Source organism: Patagioenas fasciata, chromosome 11 (genome assembly GCF_037038585.1).
Source record: "Patagioenas fasciata isolate bPatFas1 chromosome 11, bPatFas1.hap1, whole genome shotgun sequence".
Classification (NCBI taxonomy): domain Eukaryota; kingdom Metazoa; phylum Chordata; class Aves; order Columbiformes; family Columbidae; genus Patagioenas; species Patagioenas fasciata.
Genome location: NC_092530.1, coordinates 17,077,832 through 17,097,377, shown reverse-complemented (window position 1 = coordinate 17,097,377; position 19,546 = coordinate 17,077,832). Strand labels below are relative to the sequence as shown.

The following is a 19,546-nucleotide window of genomic DNA, read 5'->3' as shown; positions in this document are numbered from 1 at the left end:
GAGATTCTCTCTTGTCCTTGCCCCAAGTATTTGGGTTTGTGATCACCTTTTTGATATTTTTTTTCCTCTGGTTCCTTATATGTGTTGGTCAGTTTGAAAATATTTTCTCATTATGATACCTGTTTTTTTGCTAGAGCTGGAAGAACCTATTAGAATGTTCTTAATACTGTATTTACTTCGGTGGATGACATGTTATGGACAGCTTCACCCCTTAAAAAAGAAGGGGAGTGGGGCCAAATTAGGACAGGTCTCCAAGTTCTGCACTGAGGTTAAAGTCCAGGAATAAGAATCTTTTAGGAATTCCAAGAGAAAACCCATATAACTCTGTGTGTAGCCACAAATTATAATTACGAAGTGCAAAATGAGATGTACTCGCATGATTTCGGCATCTGGACAGAGATGCTTGGTGCTATTTTTGACGTTCTACGGCAGCGCGGGGCCGTGCGGTTCCCGCGCTAGGGACAGCCGCCACCCCTACGGCGACACCCGGTGCCCCCCGCACGCGGACAGCCCCCGTTCCTTGTCTTTTTCCCGGCAGAGCCCGTGGGGTCACCTGCCGGCCCTGCCCGAACCAGCCAAGCTGTGACCGGGGCGGGGGCGGCAGCGGGGGGGGGAGGGGGGGGGCGGTCGGCTCTGCCCCTCCCGCGCACACGCGCGCTCGGCGGCGCGCGGGCAGCGGCCTCGGCGCGGCGGGTGCGCCTGCTCGGCGCGCGCTGACGTGCGGCGGCCGCCGCGAGGCCGGCGGGCGGCGGGGGGAGGGGAGCAGGCCGCGCGCGCTCGCGCCCCGCCGCCCGGCCCAGGCTGTGATTGGTGCAGGCCCGGGCCCGGCGGCCCCGAATGCCAGGCCGCGGCGGAGCAGTCCTGCGGGCCGAGCCGCCCCCCGCACCCGGGCCCCGGAGCGGCCGCCCGGCGCGGGGACCCGCACAGGTGAGCCGAGGCGTCGGAGCCGGGCCGGCGGTGGGATGGGGACAATGGAAGCGGCTAGGCCTCACCGCAGGCCGCGCCCGAGGCCTGCCAGCGCCGCCGCGGCCACCGGCGGGCCCGGCCGGGGCTGCCGCTCAGCGGGTCGGCGGGACTCGGCCGCCAACGGCTGCTGCCGCGCCGGGCGGGCGCGGGCGGGCGTCGCCAGCGGGCTCTGCGGCTGAGGGGCCTTTTCGGGCGGCCAGAAAATGGCGGAAAACAAGATGTCGGCCGGCGGGGCGGGGAAGGCTGCGGCTCCGCGGGCCGTCGCGCCGCCGGGACAGGGGTTATCCCCGCCTCCCCGGCCACCGCGGGACACTCGGGCCGCGGGGCAGGAGCCTGGCGTCGGCCCAGGACGCGCAGGCGGGGCAGCTGCCCCGAGGGAAGGCCGCAGGGTGCGGCGGTCCGGTTCCTGCGCCCCCGCTGCGGGCGGCATCTCCTGGCCGCTCTGCGGGTCCTTTGTCTCCGCGCCCCCGCCCCTCCTCCGCCTGTCCGCGGCGGGCGTCGCCCAGCCCCGGGGATGGGGCGGCCGGGGCCGCTGCCGGCCGCTTTCTGGCTGAGTCAAGCGGGCGGGGGAGGCTCCGCGCGGGGCTGCCCGGCCGGCTCCGCGGCCCCGCCCGCCCGCCCCGCCACGCTCCCGCCGCCCGGCGGCGCGCCCGCTCCGCGAGCACGCGCGTGGGGCCGGTCGCGCCGCGCAGCCCCGAGCCCGGGGCCGTTCCGCGGGTGTCGCCCCTTCCCCGGCCGCGGGTTTTCTGACGGGACGTTTTGTTACCGCCGGGGCTGTCAAATCTAGATGTGAATTTGTCCATTTTATTTATTTATTTAAAAGCTTTAAGCGCGTTTCGGGCTGTAAGGCAAAACGTCATCCGTTGGTTTTGTCTCCGTTATTTTAAACGGATATAGCGTGCAGATGCTTTTATAGGTGACCGCAACAGGACACTTTAAGGTGGATATTTGACCTTTTAATACCCAGTCTTCTTCTGCAGAGGGCTGCACATCAGTTTATGAAGTGGCCTCTTCTGCTTAAAATCTCTGCCCAAGTAGGATTTTCTCATTGAATTTCTATTGGTTCCTGCATTAAAAATCACACGGGGAAAAAAAAAAAAAAACAACCAACAAAAAACTGAAGTATCTTGAGTGGAGGATAATTCTCTTGTGTTTTTATTGAACTTGAATGTTAAGAGATAATTAGAAAACATCTGGTTTGATTTTTCGATTACATATAAGCTGATTTATTGTGTCACATTACTCTATATCTGAGCTTGGTCCTTTTGGTTTAACTGAAGTGTCATACGCAGCTTACCAGTGTTTGAAAAACCTGGCAAAGCGTGATGTTGTGTTTTGTTTTACTTTATGTAAACAAGACTTCAATATTATTTAAAAGAAATTCACTATTTTAAAGGGGTGCTTAAGGATGTGTAAACTCAAGGGGATGCTTTGCATTTGAAAGACCACACTGATTAAGATATAACAAAGTGTATTCAAGACATGGTCTTTATGTAGATTTAGTAAGTTGTAATTGGCATTTTGTATAAATATTTTTTTTCTGTGTTATAGAAGTTTTAAATATGACAACAATGGCCAGAAGCCAGCATGTCGAATGAGAGCTTCCTTGTACCTCTAGGTACGAAAGTGAAACCCTTTTTCTCCTGGAAAGGGTAGAAGTGCCGAGACTTTCCTATTTTGCCCCCCTCTTCAAAATACTTCGCTGAAGATCTCTCAATTTAGGATGTTTTCTGAAAGCTTTCTCAAATAAAATTAAAATATTTATTCTTTTTTATGATGCTGTTTTTATGTGAAGGCTAAGCTGAGAATAAACCAATTTATATACACAGAATGATGTTTCTAAGGGCCTGGGCCTCAACCAGTTTTTTAATTGAGCATTGTTATTAAAAATAAGTCATCTTAGTGGTTGGCAGTTTGGGACTACCTATCTTTGATTCTTAAAAATACCATTTACAGTACTGTTCCTGCGTGGAGACAGACATGTATGCCTTTTTTTTACTCTAAATTTCACTGCTTGGTCTCAGCTGAGCCTTGTCTAAGGAAGAGCTTTGGCATAAAGAACTGAAATAGGTTAAAGTCAACCTTCTCCTGAAGCTGCTTAGAGTGAGAACTATGTTTTTCAGAAAAGGAAAACAATAGCAGATAGACACGTATTTTAAAACTTTAGCCTTGAGACACTTCTCTGGCAGTTTCAGTTTAGGTTTCATGAAGTTGTTCATTTTGAGATTGGTCATAATGTATTCCTTTCTGGTACAGGATAGTATGCTGTAATTTATTTTTTTTTTTAAATCGATAATATTAATAGAATATTCACTGATATTATCTTATTGGCTAATGGAGCATTTTCACAGTATTTTTCTTCTGAATACACAGAGAAGGAAGGGAATTGAGAGGTAAAGCTTGCACTGTGCATTCAGATTAACTGAGGGCTGATTCAATTTTCCACGAGGCCTTTTGTCAAACTTTTTTAATAATACAGAGGAGTTCACCTGCAGCCACTGGAAAAGAAAATCAGCTTTGGCACTTCAGTTCTCTTAAATTCGGTGCACTGTGCAGCTGTTTCAAAACTTACCTATAATTAAATATAATGTTCAATTGCATTTGCACATTGAAATTTATTTTGAAATATCTGATAGCTAGAAAATTGTGAAAGAATCTGAAAAATCGATATTCTCAATCATGTCCAACATGTATTTCTTGCTTCTACAAGCAGCTACAGGTTGTTTAATGCGAAGTTTCTGCTTTGAGATAGGAAGTTACCTGTAAGTAGAGTGGGGAAGTTGAAGATTTAGGCATTTCTTGTGCTTGTTGCTCCTAGAAATCAAGTAATGCTGAAGTCTGTTCCTCTGTTCTAGGCAAGGCAGTAGCCAAAGATTTCCATTAAAAAAACATGACCAAGATCTGTTTCGTTGTTTGGTTTCACTCATGTAATTCTTTTGACTACTGTAGGTCTGCTTATGGATGGAAACATTGTTAGAAGTTGGCTTCATAAAAGCATAAAATAATAAAGTGAATAATATGATGTACTGCATGCTTTTTTCTTGAAGTTTCAGATAAATCTCTGTCTTTATCAGTGTGACGTATTCATCTGGTACAGCAAATCAACACAATAACAGTATTCAATATAAATTCTGATTTTGCTTTTATTGCAGTTATTTGTGAATGAACTTAGCTGAATATGGATCCAGGTGGTGGAAGTCTTGGATTACAAACACAAGAATCCAAAATGCCTCACACTATGATTATGCAGGATTTTGGTAAACGTTTTCATTATTAAACATTAATAAATAAAAACAAATTTAAGGTGGTGTATAATATGTCTTTGTATACTTTGGTTGCTGATCTCGAAATAGTCGCTTTTTCCAAAATACTGAAATCATTCTAAAAAAAAAAAAAGTAGTTTAAGTCTGTGGCCCAAGTGCTCCAGATGAGACATCAAATGTTGTCTGGAGTTGAGTGGTTTTGTGGTGCACTTGCTTCTGCTTGAAGTCACATGGACTAGTTGTTTCATCTCCAACATATAGGAGATGGAAATACCATCCAGGACAGGATGTAAACAGCACCCCAGCTTCTGTGTGATTGCCTGGGGTCACTGTCTCCAGTTTTCCTATAGGGTATTTCAGTACATGAGGTGGGAACAACAGATGACTCATTACATAGACAACAGTTTACAGATTTAGCTAAATCTGTGCGTTTGCATGTGCTTAGAAGTCCCTCGAGAACATCAGTCTGTATTGATGTAATAATATATGTTCTAAATTGATTATTTTTAATTTTTTTTAAATTAATAGTGTTCCGTTTGGTGGCAATAATAAATAACCTCAGCAATTTTGAGGGTTTAGAGAAAGTACAGCAAGAAATCTCCACTTTTTTCTTTTTGTGTCTCTGTGCATTGTGTCAGGAGATTACCTTCTCAAGTTTTGAGAAAGGCCATGTCTTTGTTCTAGCATGAATTAATATCCCTCAGAGTGTACCAAAATAATTGCATTTGCAGTACAGTAGTGAATAACTTTTTTTTTGTTCTGATGAGAACCGTGAGTCTTCTGTTCATTGAGATTAAAACTGCTGTTTATGTGCGTGTTAAAATAATTCACTGTGTGTTCTTTTTAATGTTTAGAAAAATAGTTTGCAAATGTGACTGGCCAGTCAAGTCTGTTAATGAAAAACAGGTTTCTGCTTCTAGCAATTCCTTGCAATGTGGCAAGTTGTTGGAAATTGTGCTATAAATATTGCATACAACTGTTTTTACATTTTAATCAAGGCCCATGCAGTCTAAAGGGTGAGAGTTCTTTCATTGTAACAGTGATTAATGTATTGTTACCACACAGTATCATGCAGGAATTCTGTGAAGGTGCAAATTGCTGCTGTAAGCAAACGTTTTCTAGCTGGAACTAAACAATGAAATTGCAAACTGGCCTTGAGTTTTTAACATAGCAGCATTGTAAAACCTAAAATTGGGGCAAACTCCGCATTATGACTTAAAGAAGTGGGATGTTTTATTTTTCTCAGTTTAAGGAATGCCGGCTGCTTTGAGTAGTCTTTATTGGGTGAAATACAAAATGTGGATTGTTGAGAAGTAACAGATTTGTACATACTTATCTATACAATTATTCCATTCCTTAGGTAAACTAATTGCCAGTGCAATAATTTTTAACTTTTTTCTCCTCATTCATAATTGTTTCACAGTGGCTGGAATGGCTGGCACTGCTCATATTGACGGAGACCACATTGTTGTCTCAGTCCCCGAAGCTGTCCTGGTGTCTGATGTTGTTACTGATGACGGAATAACTCTCGATCATGGCTTGGCAGCTGAAGTTGTCCAAGGACCAGACATCATCACTGAAACTGATGTTGTGACAGAAGGTGTAATTGTTCCTGATTCCGTTTTGGAAGCTGATGTTGCTATCGAAGAAGCTTTAGATACCAGTGATCATGTTTTGACTTCTGATCTAATAACAGAAACAGTTCAAGTTCCTGATCAGGTGTTTGTGGCTGACCTGGTTACGGGTCCTGATGGACATTTGGAGCACGTGGTGCAAGACTCTGGGTCAGGAGCCAACTCGCCTACAATGGTTTCAGAAGAAGTTCTTGTGACGAACTCTGATTCTGAAGCAGTCATCCAAGCAGCTGGTACTGTTCCCGGCTCCACGGTGACTATAAAAACAGAAGACGATGATGACGGCAAAAGCACATCTGAAGACTACTTAATGATATCTTGTAAGTGAAACAAAGGTAGATACGAACAGGAGATTACCTGAAGTAGAAGTGGTCTAGTGGGCAGAAGTTATTCTAGCTGGACTCCTGCTGCCTTCTGCACTGGAACTCTCAGTAGTATCTGTTGCCCTGTTAATTCTTGGTGTCGGGATTTGGGTTTTCTAGATAAGAAGTGCGTTATCGCTGATACAGCAACAAAGAGAATGACATTCATGCTGTTCAGTGAATGATTATGTATTTTTGTGTTTCTGAAATTAGATATTCCTGAAAATTAAGAAATACATGTTGGGAAGTTAAACATTCCACATATTTTGAGTATAGTACTTTTTTAAAAATATGCAGGTGTGTTACCATGATATGTAGATTGGTGTGAAAAGAGCGGGTTTACTCAGAAGAATCCAACAAAGAAATAGGTTTTTAAGATATCTGACTCCTGAAGTTTTCTCTTCTGTATCCACAAAATATTGTTTGTTTAGTTCTACTAAAAATTATAATAGGCATTGTTTTGTATGTTGTGCTGTTCTGGACTAAACTTGACATTAAGAGGTTGGTTGTTCCTTTTAACACTGGCCTCCCATTTCAGTTTCCACACATTCAACTCTGTGGAAACTATATGGTCCTATACTGCTTGTTAAGTGAGAGCTACTGACAGGGCCTTAGGCAGACTGTTTCTTTGGCGGTTAAATTATACTCAAGATACCACTTGTTACTGTTACGCAAATTGGATAAAATGTATGAGAGTTCATTTGAGATTTTTGACTTCTCCAAATTAATTATTGAAATGTGAGTAGGTCAAAGCAGAATTTACTTAGTCAGAAGCAGTATGTTAAAAAAAATGGCAATACCAAGTGTGTCAAAGTGTCAGTCTGTTCACAGCAAGCTGCATTTATTAAAAGTTTCAAAGCAGAGGACATGTCTGATTAGAGATTATAATGATTCCAATATTTTGTAGCATTTATGTCCCTTATGCAAAATATTTTTTTGGTATTCAATATCCAGTAATGGGTTTTTTTCATCATTCTGTCATTACTGCAATGCCATATATTACTAATAGAAGTCAAAAAGGTTTTTTTGAAAAAGAACCGAAAAAACCTCAGTCCAAAACCAAATTAGACCTACAACATAAAAATTTCTGTGTGTTTGTAAATAAAGGAACACCGTTCTTACAGTCAGTTGTTTCACTGAAAAAATTCCTCCTTTCTGACAGAGTACTTACGATGAGTTGTATTCTGTAACTGCGGTATTTCCAACTGCACCTTTGTAATTGTAAGTAAAGTCATCTTTGGAATTCCTTCTCTGGTAGATAAGTGTGGTTGTTAACGATGAGTGCGGCACTTAGGCCAGACAGCTGTGGCTGATCTGTTTGTAGTTTGGGTAGGTGCCCTCAAGCCTACCAGTGGCTTTTGCAGTGTTTCAAAGCCAGTTTGAGACCTGGTTCTCAGCAAATTAGGTTTTTATATCTGTATAATCATGATGTGCAGAGTAATCAGAGTTGGAAGCTGCACTGTTAATCTAGAATTTTAAGTAATCATTTTAGACAAACTAAGTCTCTTGCCTCTTCTAAGTTTTGAGGCTGTTATGCCAGCTTGAACCAACAAAGTATCTGCTATCCATTTTTTTCAGAAAAAATGATTCAGTCTTAGGAATTTTGTTTCTTTGTGGGGTTTGTGTAGTGGTTTTAAATTAGCCTTAAATTTGTATGTTTATGAAGATAATCTGCTGTGCAGAATAGATAAATGCCTCAGTTTATCAAGGAGTTTAAAACCCATTATATTTACATATATTTTAAAATTAAATGTTCAGTAAATATTTTTAATTTTATGGTATTTATTTTGGGGTTCATGTATAGGACTGTTTAATTTTTTTATAATGTAATGATAGTTTTAAAGAATCTCAACATATTTAGCATCTAAAAAGATGGGACATAAAGTGACAGATAATGCCTGTTGGGAAAACATGTGGAACACATTTTGGGAACTTCTAAAATACTACATTTTAGGGTGTGAAGCTGAGCTGAGTGTGGAATTTTAACTTATCTTACTGTTTTGTTGGGAGTTATGGTTTAAATATACTGAAAGGTGATTTTTCACCACTTTGAGATTAAATTCTTGTGTAGATATTTTATACGCTATTGGTAATTATATTTTTGTGTAAACACTATTTGGAAAATAATGTTTGTCTTGGTAGTTGTATAAACTAGCTGCTTATGATTTTGTAGTTGGAGATTTGCACTAGAAGATTATTGCCACTCCACTATCTCAGTGCAGACGAGTTCAGCTTTTTAAAATCAGCCTTACAAGCATAAGACTTAGAAGTCTTTTTTTGGTACGTTTATAACACACACCAGAAGGCCTGATTAAAAGGGACCTGTTAAAAAGGAAACTAATACGAAACTAATGTATATGGTGTGATGCTGAATCCAACCCATCTCCTAGCGAGGTGGGCAGATGCTGAGCAGTACATCCCGTGTTGCCAGGGAGGAGTTGGCACCCGTGTTACTGAACGCCTGCCCTTTTTTGTTTTTCAGGTTTGCGATATTCAGAGCCCCGGCGGATTGCCAGCCCCCGATCCCTGCGCTGGCCCTGCATGCACTATGCTGGTGACCCCACACCCACAGCGAACAGCTGGAGCTGGCCTAGGGTAAGGTACCGTGCCCCCGCCGCCGCCTTTGTAGTATCTTACAGTAGTCTTTGCTCAACGTTTGAATAGTAATACTCCTATACTGTAACCTGCGGGATATAAAATAAGTATATCGGACATTAGAAAAAGATGAGAAACTGTAAAACCACGGGACTTCTCTTGCCCTGGTGTTATCCCTGTGGGCTCCTCTGGTGGGTGTGATATCACCAGCATAGCGCGGGCTGAGGCATCACATGAATTGGGAGCTGGCAATCCACGGTGAATCTGGACATCACACACCTGAAAACAGCCAAGAGGGGTAAGTTTCAAGTTGGAAGTGTGCTGAGTTTTCCTTTAAACCTTGTTTATTCAGGAGGATTCAGCATGTATTTATAAAGGTTCTCTGTTGTGTTTTTTCAGTTAATTGTAAGTGATGAGATAATAATATGTGGTATTTCTGGTAGATGAGTCAGATCTGGAAGACACTTTCATATTTCATAGACATAAAGTAAGCATTCCTGTTCCTGGGAACTACTGCTGGGCAAATTCATCAGATAATGTAGCACTGGTGTGTTAGCGGTCTGTGATTGAAGTCATTGTACTTAGAGAACAGAATATTTTCACTATTTTTTAAAAAAAGGCCGAATACTTTGGAACTCCACAAAGATTACCTGTCCTGCTGTGTTGATTGTTTTCCCCTTACCTAAACATATTTAAAAAACTGATTGGAACCATGAAATTTACTTCATATAAGACAGCAATTTAAGCAATAGCAGTTGCTGATTCAGTGTCTTTTGTTGCTGCGGTATTTGAAACAAAAGGCAACATTTTAAAAATGGCAATCTATAGCACTGTCATTTTCCCAATCCAGTTTATATTTTTCCAATTTTGTTACATTTTGCTTTTCGTTGTTTAGAAAAGTGATTCCAGAGGCCCTGGATACACAGGTTTCCTGATGCATTTCCATTACTTTTGCTTAAATTGTACAGACTGAAGGTCGTTACACAGGATGGTTAATGGTGTGGGAGTAACCACTAATTTTAAAAATAATGAGTTTGCCCCTCTAAGACAGGGCTCCCTATTTTTTTAAAGGATATTAAAGATTTGGAGGCTTTACTTGAAATGGTAAAATGGAGCATGTGAGCATACATGCTGTATTATGTATTTTACTTAATTTTGGCTGAAAATATTCTTATAAAAAGTGAAAAATGTATCTTTCTTTTAGTTCATGTAATCTTTGTTATATTGCAGTTGATTCCAAATGATTAGTTAAAGCAACTAATCTAAAATTGTGTATTTATTCTTATTTCCCTAGATATATAGTTGTTTACGGTCACTGTCACCCAATACTAGTTAAATAATTGGAAATTTGTGCTGTAAAAAGACTTATCACATGTATGTGATTACTCCACTGTTTAGTAGGAAGTTGCTGTTGTTAAATAACCTTCTAGTGTGGAAATAATTACTATATTAAACTGATACTGGACTATGTTTATAAAATCTATGAGTTTAGAAACAGTTGATGATACTTGAGTTGCAGATTTGAAAATAACTTTACTACTGCTTACCACTTCTAAAGTTATAGTAACAGCTTACAGTTAGTGATTTCTTCCACCCAACCTTTAAATATTATTTCTGGGTTTTGGCGGCGTGTCTGGTCATAAAACTGTACATATAATGACTCCTGCCTTGTCCTATTAGTTACCTCCTTCAGAGACTCACGCATGCAGTGGAAATGTTCATTGTGCAAAAATTAAATGTATGCGTATCATTTTGAAAAGTATGGATAAGAAACTTTTATAAATGTTAAAAGCCACGCAGAAAAGAAAATGGTCTTCCAAAAATGAAGACATACTAAATGTATGCGAATACTTTCACCGAGATAGGTATCTTGTAATGTCTTCCCTTCTCCTGTTAATGCTCAATCCTCTCTTCTAATAACATATTTCTGGTAGCATGAAAAATTTGAGTTAGCAGATGCAGCAACACTCCCATACTGGATATAAGGGTGTACTAATAACCTGATGCTGTAAACTGGAGTGTCCAAGGGATAGGGCAGCTCCTCTGCTGGGGCTTTCTGGTCTGTGCTGCTGTAGTTTTGTCCTCAATTACTTGTGTACTTTTCTGATGCAGTTTAAGATTTGCGTAACAGAGGTCAAGTTCCTCATGGTGGGGATGGAAAGTGGCGTTACTTGGACAGGCATTTCCGTGGAATCCTGTCCTAGTATGCACATATTTCTTTAGGTATGCAGTAAATTGCACCTTCCATTATTGTATTAAATACAGATTTTGCTACGTTTTGTGGAATTGCTCTATTCAGAGGACAGCGATGGGTGTTTAGCACTGCCCAGGTCTGTGGTGGCTGTTGCACAGGAGCTCATTTTATCCACTGAGAAGTGTCTGGCAGTACGTATGTCACGAAAGTCCAGTGGCCTCCCTATTGGGAATTTGGGTGTATATATAGACAGCTGTGTGAATACCCTTTTTACCAAAATAGTGTTACTTCTACACTTTTTTTAATAGTTTGAATGTAATTTTTGTTGGATAAATAAAATGAGCATTTTGAATATATAGGCCAGATAAGCAGAGTGACTGTGTTGCGTACGTGAAGAATAAGTAGTTGTTTTCACATAGTAGTAGTTGGACTTTTCACTGTATCGTTTGAGCTGTATATTTCACAGTAATCTTCATCAATTCATATGTTTTCATGTGGATAAAATAATAATTTCTTCTCCGGGGAAGATGTAGTAAAATTTTTGATGCAAACTTCTTTCACTGGGAATGTTCTCTGAGTCATCACTCTTCTGAAGAGTTTCAGCTACTACATTTTAGTCACCAGTATCTTAAGAGTAGTGAAACTTTTGGGGACTGTTAGACTTTAACAGGCAATTCTGGGTTAATTTTTAACATTTTTGGTTGAAAGTTTCATTTTACTTATTGATACAGTTTTGCTTTCTAAGTGTAATAGTTTCAGACGTAACCAACTGCCGCATTCTCTTTGATAAGCTCCCTCTTGTGTTCTCCATTCTCTAATCCTTGCTGCGTTTCCTGATTTGCAATAAAGTGAGTGCTGAACTTCTGGAATCTCTGTTAAGTATCTTGAGATGAACTGTGTTATAAAGGCTGTTTATTAATATAAACCTTTACTGTGCATGGGGATAATGGTGCAGAAAATCATGCTACTGATTACTTCGACTATTAAAAAAGTTGTTTGAATCTCATCTTTGTTCTCCTATCTTTACAGTGGATGATGTTGGAGAAAAATTGGACCATATAGGAAGCACTCCCTTGAAAATTAGTACTGAGGTGACAAACGACGATGTTGCTAAAGATGACGGGTTTGGTTCAGAAGTTATCAAAGTGTACATATTTAAAGCTGAGGCTGAAGATGATGTCGAAATAGGTACTTTTAAAATTCTGTGAATTCTTTCAATAGTCTGAAGTATTTCAGGGTCTTTCTGTTTGTTCTTAATTTCATGTATTCCACTGACTGCAACATTTTGTAGAATGTGACAGTTATGGAGGCTGCCCGTACGTGGTAAATACTGGCTGTATATCAGTCTCAAGTTCTCTTTTGAATAGCAGTATTTATTTTCAGGCAACCAAAGCCCAAATGTAGAAGTGCTGGGGTGTCTGCAGCTGTTTTTCAGCTGTTCCTTTTCTCTGACATCTTTTGCAGTGTGATACAGTGTAGATTTTGGAGCCTGTTACTCAAGTCCTTCACTCGGTTGCCAGAATATCAAACTTGCATAATTTTATGACAGTCATGGATGTCAAAACATTTAGTTGGAGTTTTACGAAATAGCTTTGTTGTAAATAAGAAAAAAATACTTAAATCTGCAATTAATCTTACCAGTGGCTTTTTTTACGCTTACTTAATGTGTTTAACTTCTTTTCATTAAAGGTGGGACAGAAATTGTCACAGAGAGTGATTTTCACAACGGGCATCCCGTAGCTGGAGTCATTGAACAAGGAGGTGTCGGTAGAATGCAGCGAGAAAAAATGGTTTACATGGCTGTTAAGGACTCTTCTCAGGAAGATGAAGATATTAGTAAGCATAATAAGAAACATTTGTTTCTCATGCAGTTTTGTACAACAATATAAACATCATATTCAAGGACTTCTTTAATTTTTCTGAAGGATTCTTCAGCCTGAAGTAGTAGAAAACTAAGCTCATCTTCCCTAAAAATAAAGAGCAGGCTATAATTATTTTAAAGTGATGTGGATAAATGCACTTTGTGCATACCATATGCAATAATTTCATTATTTATATTAAACTTAACATGTCCATGGATGAAGTTAATGAGGTTAGTCAAGTTTCTCATTTTTCTGTTTTCCTACCGTGAAGTGCCTTGTTTAATCAGCTTTCTGGCAAAGTGGCAGATAATATTGTCAGTTGTTAACTTATAAGTTTGTATATTTGAATTTATGTTGTGGTTTTTGTTTATTTATATTTTCGATATGTGTTTTCTCTGTTTAAGGAATTTCTGAATAAAAAATGATCCCCTAAGGGAGGGGGTGGTTCTAAATGCCAAAGGAAAAAAAGTAATTTGTAATGGGTATCAGTCAGTGTGAGAGCAGATTAAATGAAGGAGAAATTAGGATGAGCAGAATACAATTAAAGATGTATTATTCTCCTTTAATCCAGGCTGTGCTGAAATAGCAGATGAAGTTTATATGGAAGTTATTGTAGGTGAAGAAGAAGCTGCATCACTTCCAGACACGCAGCTTGAAGACTCTGGCGTGAACAAAACTTTTGTCCCTGTTGCTTGGGCTGCTGCCTACGGTAGGAATCTGTATCCCTGTTTTCTGAAAATCCTTTCCTTTATTTTCTCCCTAATCTGTCTTCCAGAATCTCTGTGCAAACATGATAATCTCTCACCTTTCCCTGGGGGTCTGGAAGCAGCTCCTGTGATCTTTTAGCAGTGTCAGTTAGTGGAGTTGATTAAGCGATGTGAAAAGTGATTTGGCATAATTCATGACCTTTTACAGATAAGGTCCATAGGTTTTTTGGAGTTCAAGATGAAGAAAACAATTCCATGTTTATGTTGGTGTTTTTTTTCCAATACTGACCCGTCAAACAGAGATTAGTAGTTGATTGTCTTGCATACAATGAACGAATTGCTCGGTGTTGGGTTTGATGAAGTAGGAAGGAAAGCTGTTTAAAGAATTCTTACTCTGCTCTTGATTCTGGCTGAGATTTACAGAATGTGTGGGGTTTAATAGTTGTTTAAGTTGGCTGTTGAAGATTTTACAAAAAACAAGCATGGCCTTAAGTATTTTACATTAGCTGGGAGGAAGGGGAAGAAACTTTAAAAAGGGAATAGTAGGAATAAATGTGTAAACACGTTCCTAATAATTTCACTTTATGTAACTTTTTTAAGCCTGTTAGTCTTTCAGATTAGAAACAAACAAAAAAAAAGGCAATCTGTTCTCTGCAGCCATGCTTCAAATAGTAGAAGTGTCTTATCAGGATACATTGCGAATTCTGAATATTCTTTTCTTTCATATTTATTATTTTCTCAGATTTTGACATGTTAGTTGTATATTAAGAGGGTATCAGGTCATCCATAGTTTACATTAGTCAGTTGAAATTCATGGGTGTAATATTTCTGAGCATAGTAGTTGGGCTGATCGTTGGGTTTAGAACCAGAGAGTCTTCTCCATCTGCCAGAACTGTGTAGTGCGGAGCGACTGGTAAGGTGTAAGTCATCTTATCTGCCAGTTCTCCAGAAAGATAAAGGACTTCAATCCCAAGAGCAAATTGTGGATTTCAGATAACCTCATTTCTCCATTGGTATTGAAGGTTATTGATGAGGTTAAAAGTTTGCAGAAACAGGGGTATTAATTCTGAGGAACAGGGAAGTCAGCGTGGTAAGCATGCAGACACAGCTTTAGTGGATATTAACTGCCACAAAGATGTGATTTTATTTCCTGGGGCTCATAATTGCAAAATACTGAAGTGATTGTGAGCTGCACGTCTCAGTTTGGATAGAGTTAAGCTGTTAGTTACTAGCTAAGTTAGCTTTCTCTCATTATCAGACTTTCAAACCCATCACTTATAAAAATAATTTCAATTTATAATGATTAAAATACCATTTTCTGCAGGAGATGAAAGAAGGCTACCCAGAAGATACGAAGATGGTCAAGCGGCAGGTAAGAACATGTGACTGTCCTTGGTACAGCATTAAAACTGACTTTCTGTCTTCAAAAGTATATACATTTATTTGTCAGTTCTCCTGATCAGTGAATGCAAAAAATTACCCATAATGTATAAATTGAAGGACTCCACAGTCTTTCTCTTTTGAAATGAAACAATTCCAGATGTGTTGTAGGCATGCAGAGGGGGTGGGAAAGTTGGGAGGATCTGCCAGTTTTTTAATATAATTTTGTAGTCAGAAAAGAGAGAATGCGATTGTTAAGAACTGAAACCAAGTTACATCAAAGGAAACAGCCAGCATAGCCGATAAGAAAATAATGTCTTGAGAAGTATGAGAAATCAAGGAATATATTTGAAAATTAATTAATGTTTAAACAATGACATTCTAGACTTTTGCCAGCAAAGAGATAGATAGTGCTTTATATTGGCACTCTTTTTTTATACATATATTCCTTGTAGAGGAATGGTCAATGTTGGTTTTTTTTTAAAGTAGATAGGCTGCTGTGCAATTCCAGTCATCAGTCCCAAAGAAAAGCGTTGTTTAAGGTTTTTATGGTGTCTAATTTTTGTTTCTAGGAAATAACTTGGATACACGATTAGAAAACAAAAACGGTAATGCAACACAATACCTGCAGATTTGTGATAGCATTAGCACTAATAGAGTGCTAAAACAAAAAACCAAGAAAAGGAGGAGAGGAGAGGCCAGGCAATGGCAAACAGGTAAACACTGTGCGGTGATGCTTATTGTCACGGAGTGGCACTTACTCCTGTACTATTCCTTTTTTTTATTTTTTTAAAGCTGGTGCAGAATTGAAAAATCTAAATGGTGATTTGCGAATTTCCTGTGTCCTTCCCCCCTCCAATTCTGTGTATAGAAAATGTCATAATTTCTGCTATTCAAAGTCAGTTCGCTTAGGCCTGATGCAATTCGTTGGGATTTTGCAAGCTATTAAAAAGTAAGCATGGATATATTCACTGCACAGATGATATTACTGATCTGTTTGAGCAGTTTCTAAAACAAAGCTATATAAACTATAGGTGCTGTGGATTGGTTGTTTTTAAACTACTGAACCATTCTCTGTCTGCTGCAAGTGTAAGTGCATGAATCTGAACAGCAGTTGGCTGATTTAAAACTTCTGAATGGGTAAATTTGTTTCCTTCATAACTTGTTTTTGTTTGTTTAAAAACAGCTGTTATAATAGGTCCTGACGGACAGCCCTTAACAGTTTACCCTTGTCATATTTGTGGGAAAAAATTTAAATCCAGAGGATTCTTGAAAAGGCACATGAAGAATCATCCAGATCATATGATTAAGAAGAAATACCAGTGCACAGACTGCGACTTTACAACTAACAAAAAAGTAAGTTTCCACAATCACCTGGAAAGCCATAAACTTATAAACAAAGTTGATAAAACCCATGAGTTTACAGAATATACAAGAAGATACAGAGAAGCGAGCCCCCTGAGTTCTAATAAACTAATTCTGAGGGACAAGGAGCCCAAGCTGCACAAGTGCAAATATTGTGACTATGAAACTGCAGAGCAGGGGCTGCTCAACAGACACCTGCTCGCGGTTCACAGCAAGAACTTCCCTCACGTGTGCGTGGAGTGCGGGAAGGGATTCCGGCACCCATCGGAGCTGAAGAAGCACATGAGGACGCACACGGGGGAGAAGCCGTACCAGTGCCAGCACTGCGCCTTCAGGTGTGCCGATCAGTCCAACCTGAAAACTCACATCAAAACCAAACACGGGACTGATCTGCCCTTTAAATGTGAGCACTGTCCCCAGGCGTTTACAGACGAAAAAGAACTGCAGCAGCACATGGAATTATTTCAAGGGCATAAGACTCACCAGTGTCCACACTGTGACCATAAGAGCACTAACTCAAGTGACCTGAAGCGACACATTATTTCGGTTCACACAAAGGATTTCCCTCACAAATGCGAGGTATGTGAAAAAGGCTTCCATCGTCCGTCGGAGCTCAAAAAGCATAGTGAGACCCATAAAGGTAAAAAGATACATCAGTGTAGACACTGTGACTTTAAAACATCAGATCCCTTTGTACTTAGTGGGCATATCCTCTCAGTTCACACCAAGGACCTGCCTTTTAAGTGCAAAAGATGTAAAAGAGGATTTAGGCAACAGAATGAACTTAAGAAGCACATGAAGACCCACAGTGGAAGAAAAGTTTATCAGTGCCAGTATTGTGAATATAGCACGACGGATGCGTCAGGCTTTAAACGACACGTAATATCAATACACACAAAAGACTATCCACATAGGTGTGAGTATTGCAAAAAGGGATTCCGTAGACCTTCTGAAAAAAATCAGCATATAATGAGGCACCACAAAGAGGCCATAATGTAATAAATGATCTCCAGAAGGAAGCAATTTAGAAACTGTGATATGCTAATTGGGGACAAAAAAAAAAAAAATCTCATGAACTGTTTCTCCTGGTTTCAAAGCTTGATATTAAATCATAACTTTACATTCTTTGTATTAAAAGTCTTAAAAGTATTAGGGTTGACAGGGATCTCATAGCCCTATGATTGTTGCTTATCAGAACCTAAAGAGCACTAGAGAATGCAGAAGGATGGATGAATGTCTTAAATTTGCAGAACGATGGATGAATGTCTTCAGATCAATAGTATTACACGTTGTTAAGCTGTAGAAGACAAAAGGAAGTGGATTGTGTTACCCATTGTGTCCGTAACAGCACTTGTCTCCAATATAAAAACAGGTCAGGTATATGGTGGGATTGTTTGCAAAGGCAACCAAGTCTGACTGCATGTGCAGTTTGAGAGTCTTAGTCAGTCACTTGATCATAACGTTTTTAAATTGTGCCTGGAAGTTAAATTCCAGAACTGGTCAGATTTGGGGGGATTGTCTTGGGTTTTGTTGTTTTGATTTTGCTCTTTGTTTTTTTTTTTTAACATTTCATTAGGAAACTTTTTTGTTTCCTTTATTAGTTGAGGTCCAACAAGAATTTTTTTTGTGGTTTTCAAAGCTGCTAACCTATTTTATTGCAGGATCTGATGTTTAAAACACAGCATTACGTTATGATCTCAAAGGTGGTGTTCTGGTGCTAGGATTTAAGATGTCTATGTATATAATTTCCCTTTTTTATCTGAACCTACAGTTGAATGTTGTTCAGTATGGCACATATAACAAAGTGAACTTTGAATTTGACTGTCTTGTTTTTAAGGATAAAATGAATGCAGCTCATAGTGTTGTGACTCAACACTAATTCTTTTTCTCGTTACTTTAAAATCTTCTCTAAAGAGAATATTTAAAACAAAGTTGAAAAATGTAGGGGTTTTTTAATTAAAATTCAGAGTACTTAGAAGTTCCTTAGGGCAGTATTCTTAACAGGTATGACTATTATCGTCCTACCACCTAATATGAAATTTTCAATATAGACATACAATTGCACCTTTTAATCAATTCTTTAAAAAAAAGTCTATACCATGCTATAAACGTGCATTTTCAATCTGTAAGAAAGTATATATGCAGTATTTAACCAGAAAAACATGCTGCCACTAGAGTTTGGAGGTGGATCTTGAGTTTACAGTGTATACATTTAAAATATGCATCCCTTTAAACCGAGCTTTGTGTTAGCATGCTGCAAAACAAATGGCGCTTAATATAACAAGCTGGTCTAGGGCTATTTAATGAAAAACCTGTTCATAAATGTTATGCATATAATGTGTATTTTTTACTTTTTTAGTTGCTTCATGTTTGCACACAGCTGTTCACATGATAAATTGTAACTTCATGCTATATTGTGGCTTTGTGTTTCAGATAATGTTCATGTTTTGTTTTTGCACCAGATGAGAATCAGTTCTTTGAGAATAAATTTTTTTTTATATTTCTAAACTTCAGAAAGTTAAATTTGGGAAATCTCTTAGAAAAATACGTGTTTTATGTGGCTGTAAAAATGATGTACACGCTGTAAAATAAGACTGTCACTGTTATGTGGGATTATTATTTCTAAATGTGTTACTCATCGTAACGGGCATACAATAAAACGCATCTCTTGCACTCCAAATTTTTTGGAGTTTGCTTTTCATTTATGGTGTTTAGGAAGGTCTCATTCTGCATGAATTTGCCTAAGATTTTTCATTGCATTATTCACTAATTAATATGTAATAACATTTCAGGTAAACAGGTAACTTGAGGTGTGTTTATCAGACTGTTGGGGTGAGAGTATTGGGTTTTTATTTGCCTAACCCTTTAAAGTTACAGGTAATGTATTTGTGCCTATTTCTGAAATAATTATCAAATATTATACTAACATTCTTTCAAATTTTTTCCTTTAAGTAAAGAGAACATAAAACTTCTCACATATTTTGGGAAAAGCCAGGTAGGTTTTGTCTTTTTATCTGTGTAATAAGAACAGCCTGCAAAATGAAATACTAAAAATATTGTTGTCTTAATTTCCCTCTCTTTTTGAACACTTGAATTATGATATCAGTAATAACTACAAACTTGGAGTGCAGTATTAAATGAACCCTTTGTCAAGGATTTCCCATGGGCTTTTAGCCAGTGAACTTGAAGGTTTTGTACTAAAAACCAGAAACGATGCA

The 19,546-nt window shown here is 39.4% G+C and overlaps 1 protein-coding gene across 3 annotated transcripts; it reads left to right on the top strand.

Annotated features, from left to right (window-relative positions):
* Window positions 1-764: 764 nt before the first annotated feature.
* On the top strand, window positions 765-19,008 carry ZNF711 (zinc finger protein 711). 3 transcript variants are annotated; one of them, XM_071813482.1, is made up of 9 exons: window positions 765-927; window positions 4,119-4,223; window positions 5,653-6,183; window positions 12,044-12,202; window positions 12,704-12,850; window positions 13,448-13,585; window positions 14,908-14,955; window positions 15,536-15,571; window positions 16,150-19,008. In XM_071813482.1, the coding sequence occupies exons 2-9, from the start codon at window positions 4,145-4,147 to the stop codon at window positions 17,325-17,327; spliced, it is 2,316 nt and encodes a 771-aa protein (XP_071669583.1). In that variant the 5' UTR covers window positions 765-927; window positions 4,119-4,144; the 3' UTR covers window positions 17,328-19,008. The 3 variants fall into 3 exon arrangements, with proteins under 3 accessions (XP_071669583.1, XP_065702746.1, XP_071669582.1); XM_065846674.2 differs by having other exon boundaries at window positions 15,536-15,679; XM_071813481.1 differs by lacking the exon at window positions 765-927 and adding an exon at window positions 2,499-2,584 and having other exon boundaries at window positions 15,536-15,679.
* Window positions 19,009-19,546: the final 538 nt, after the last annotated feature.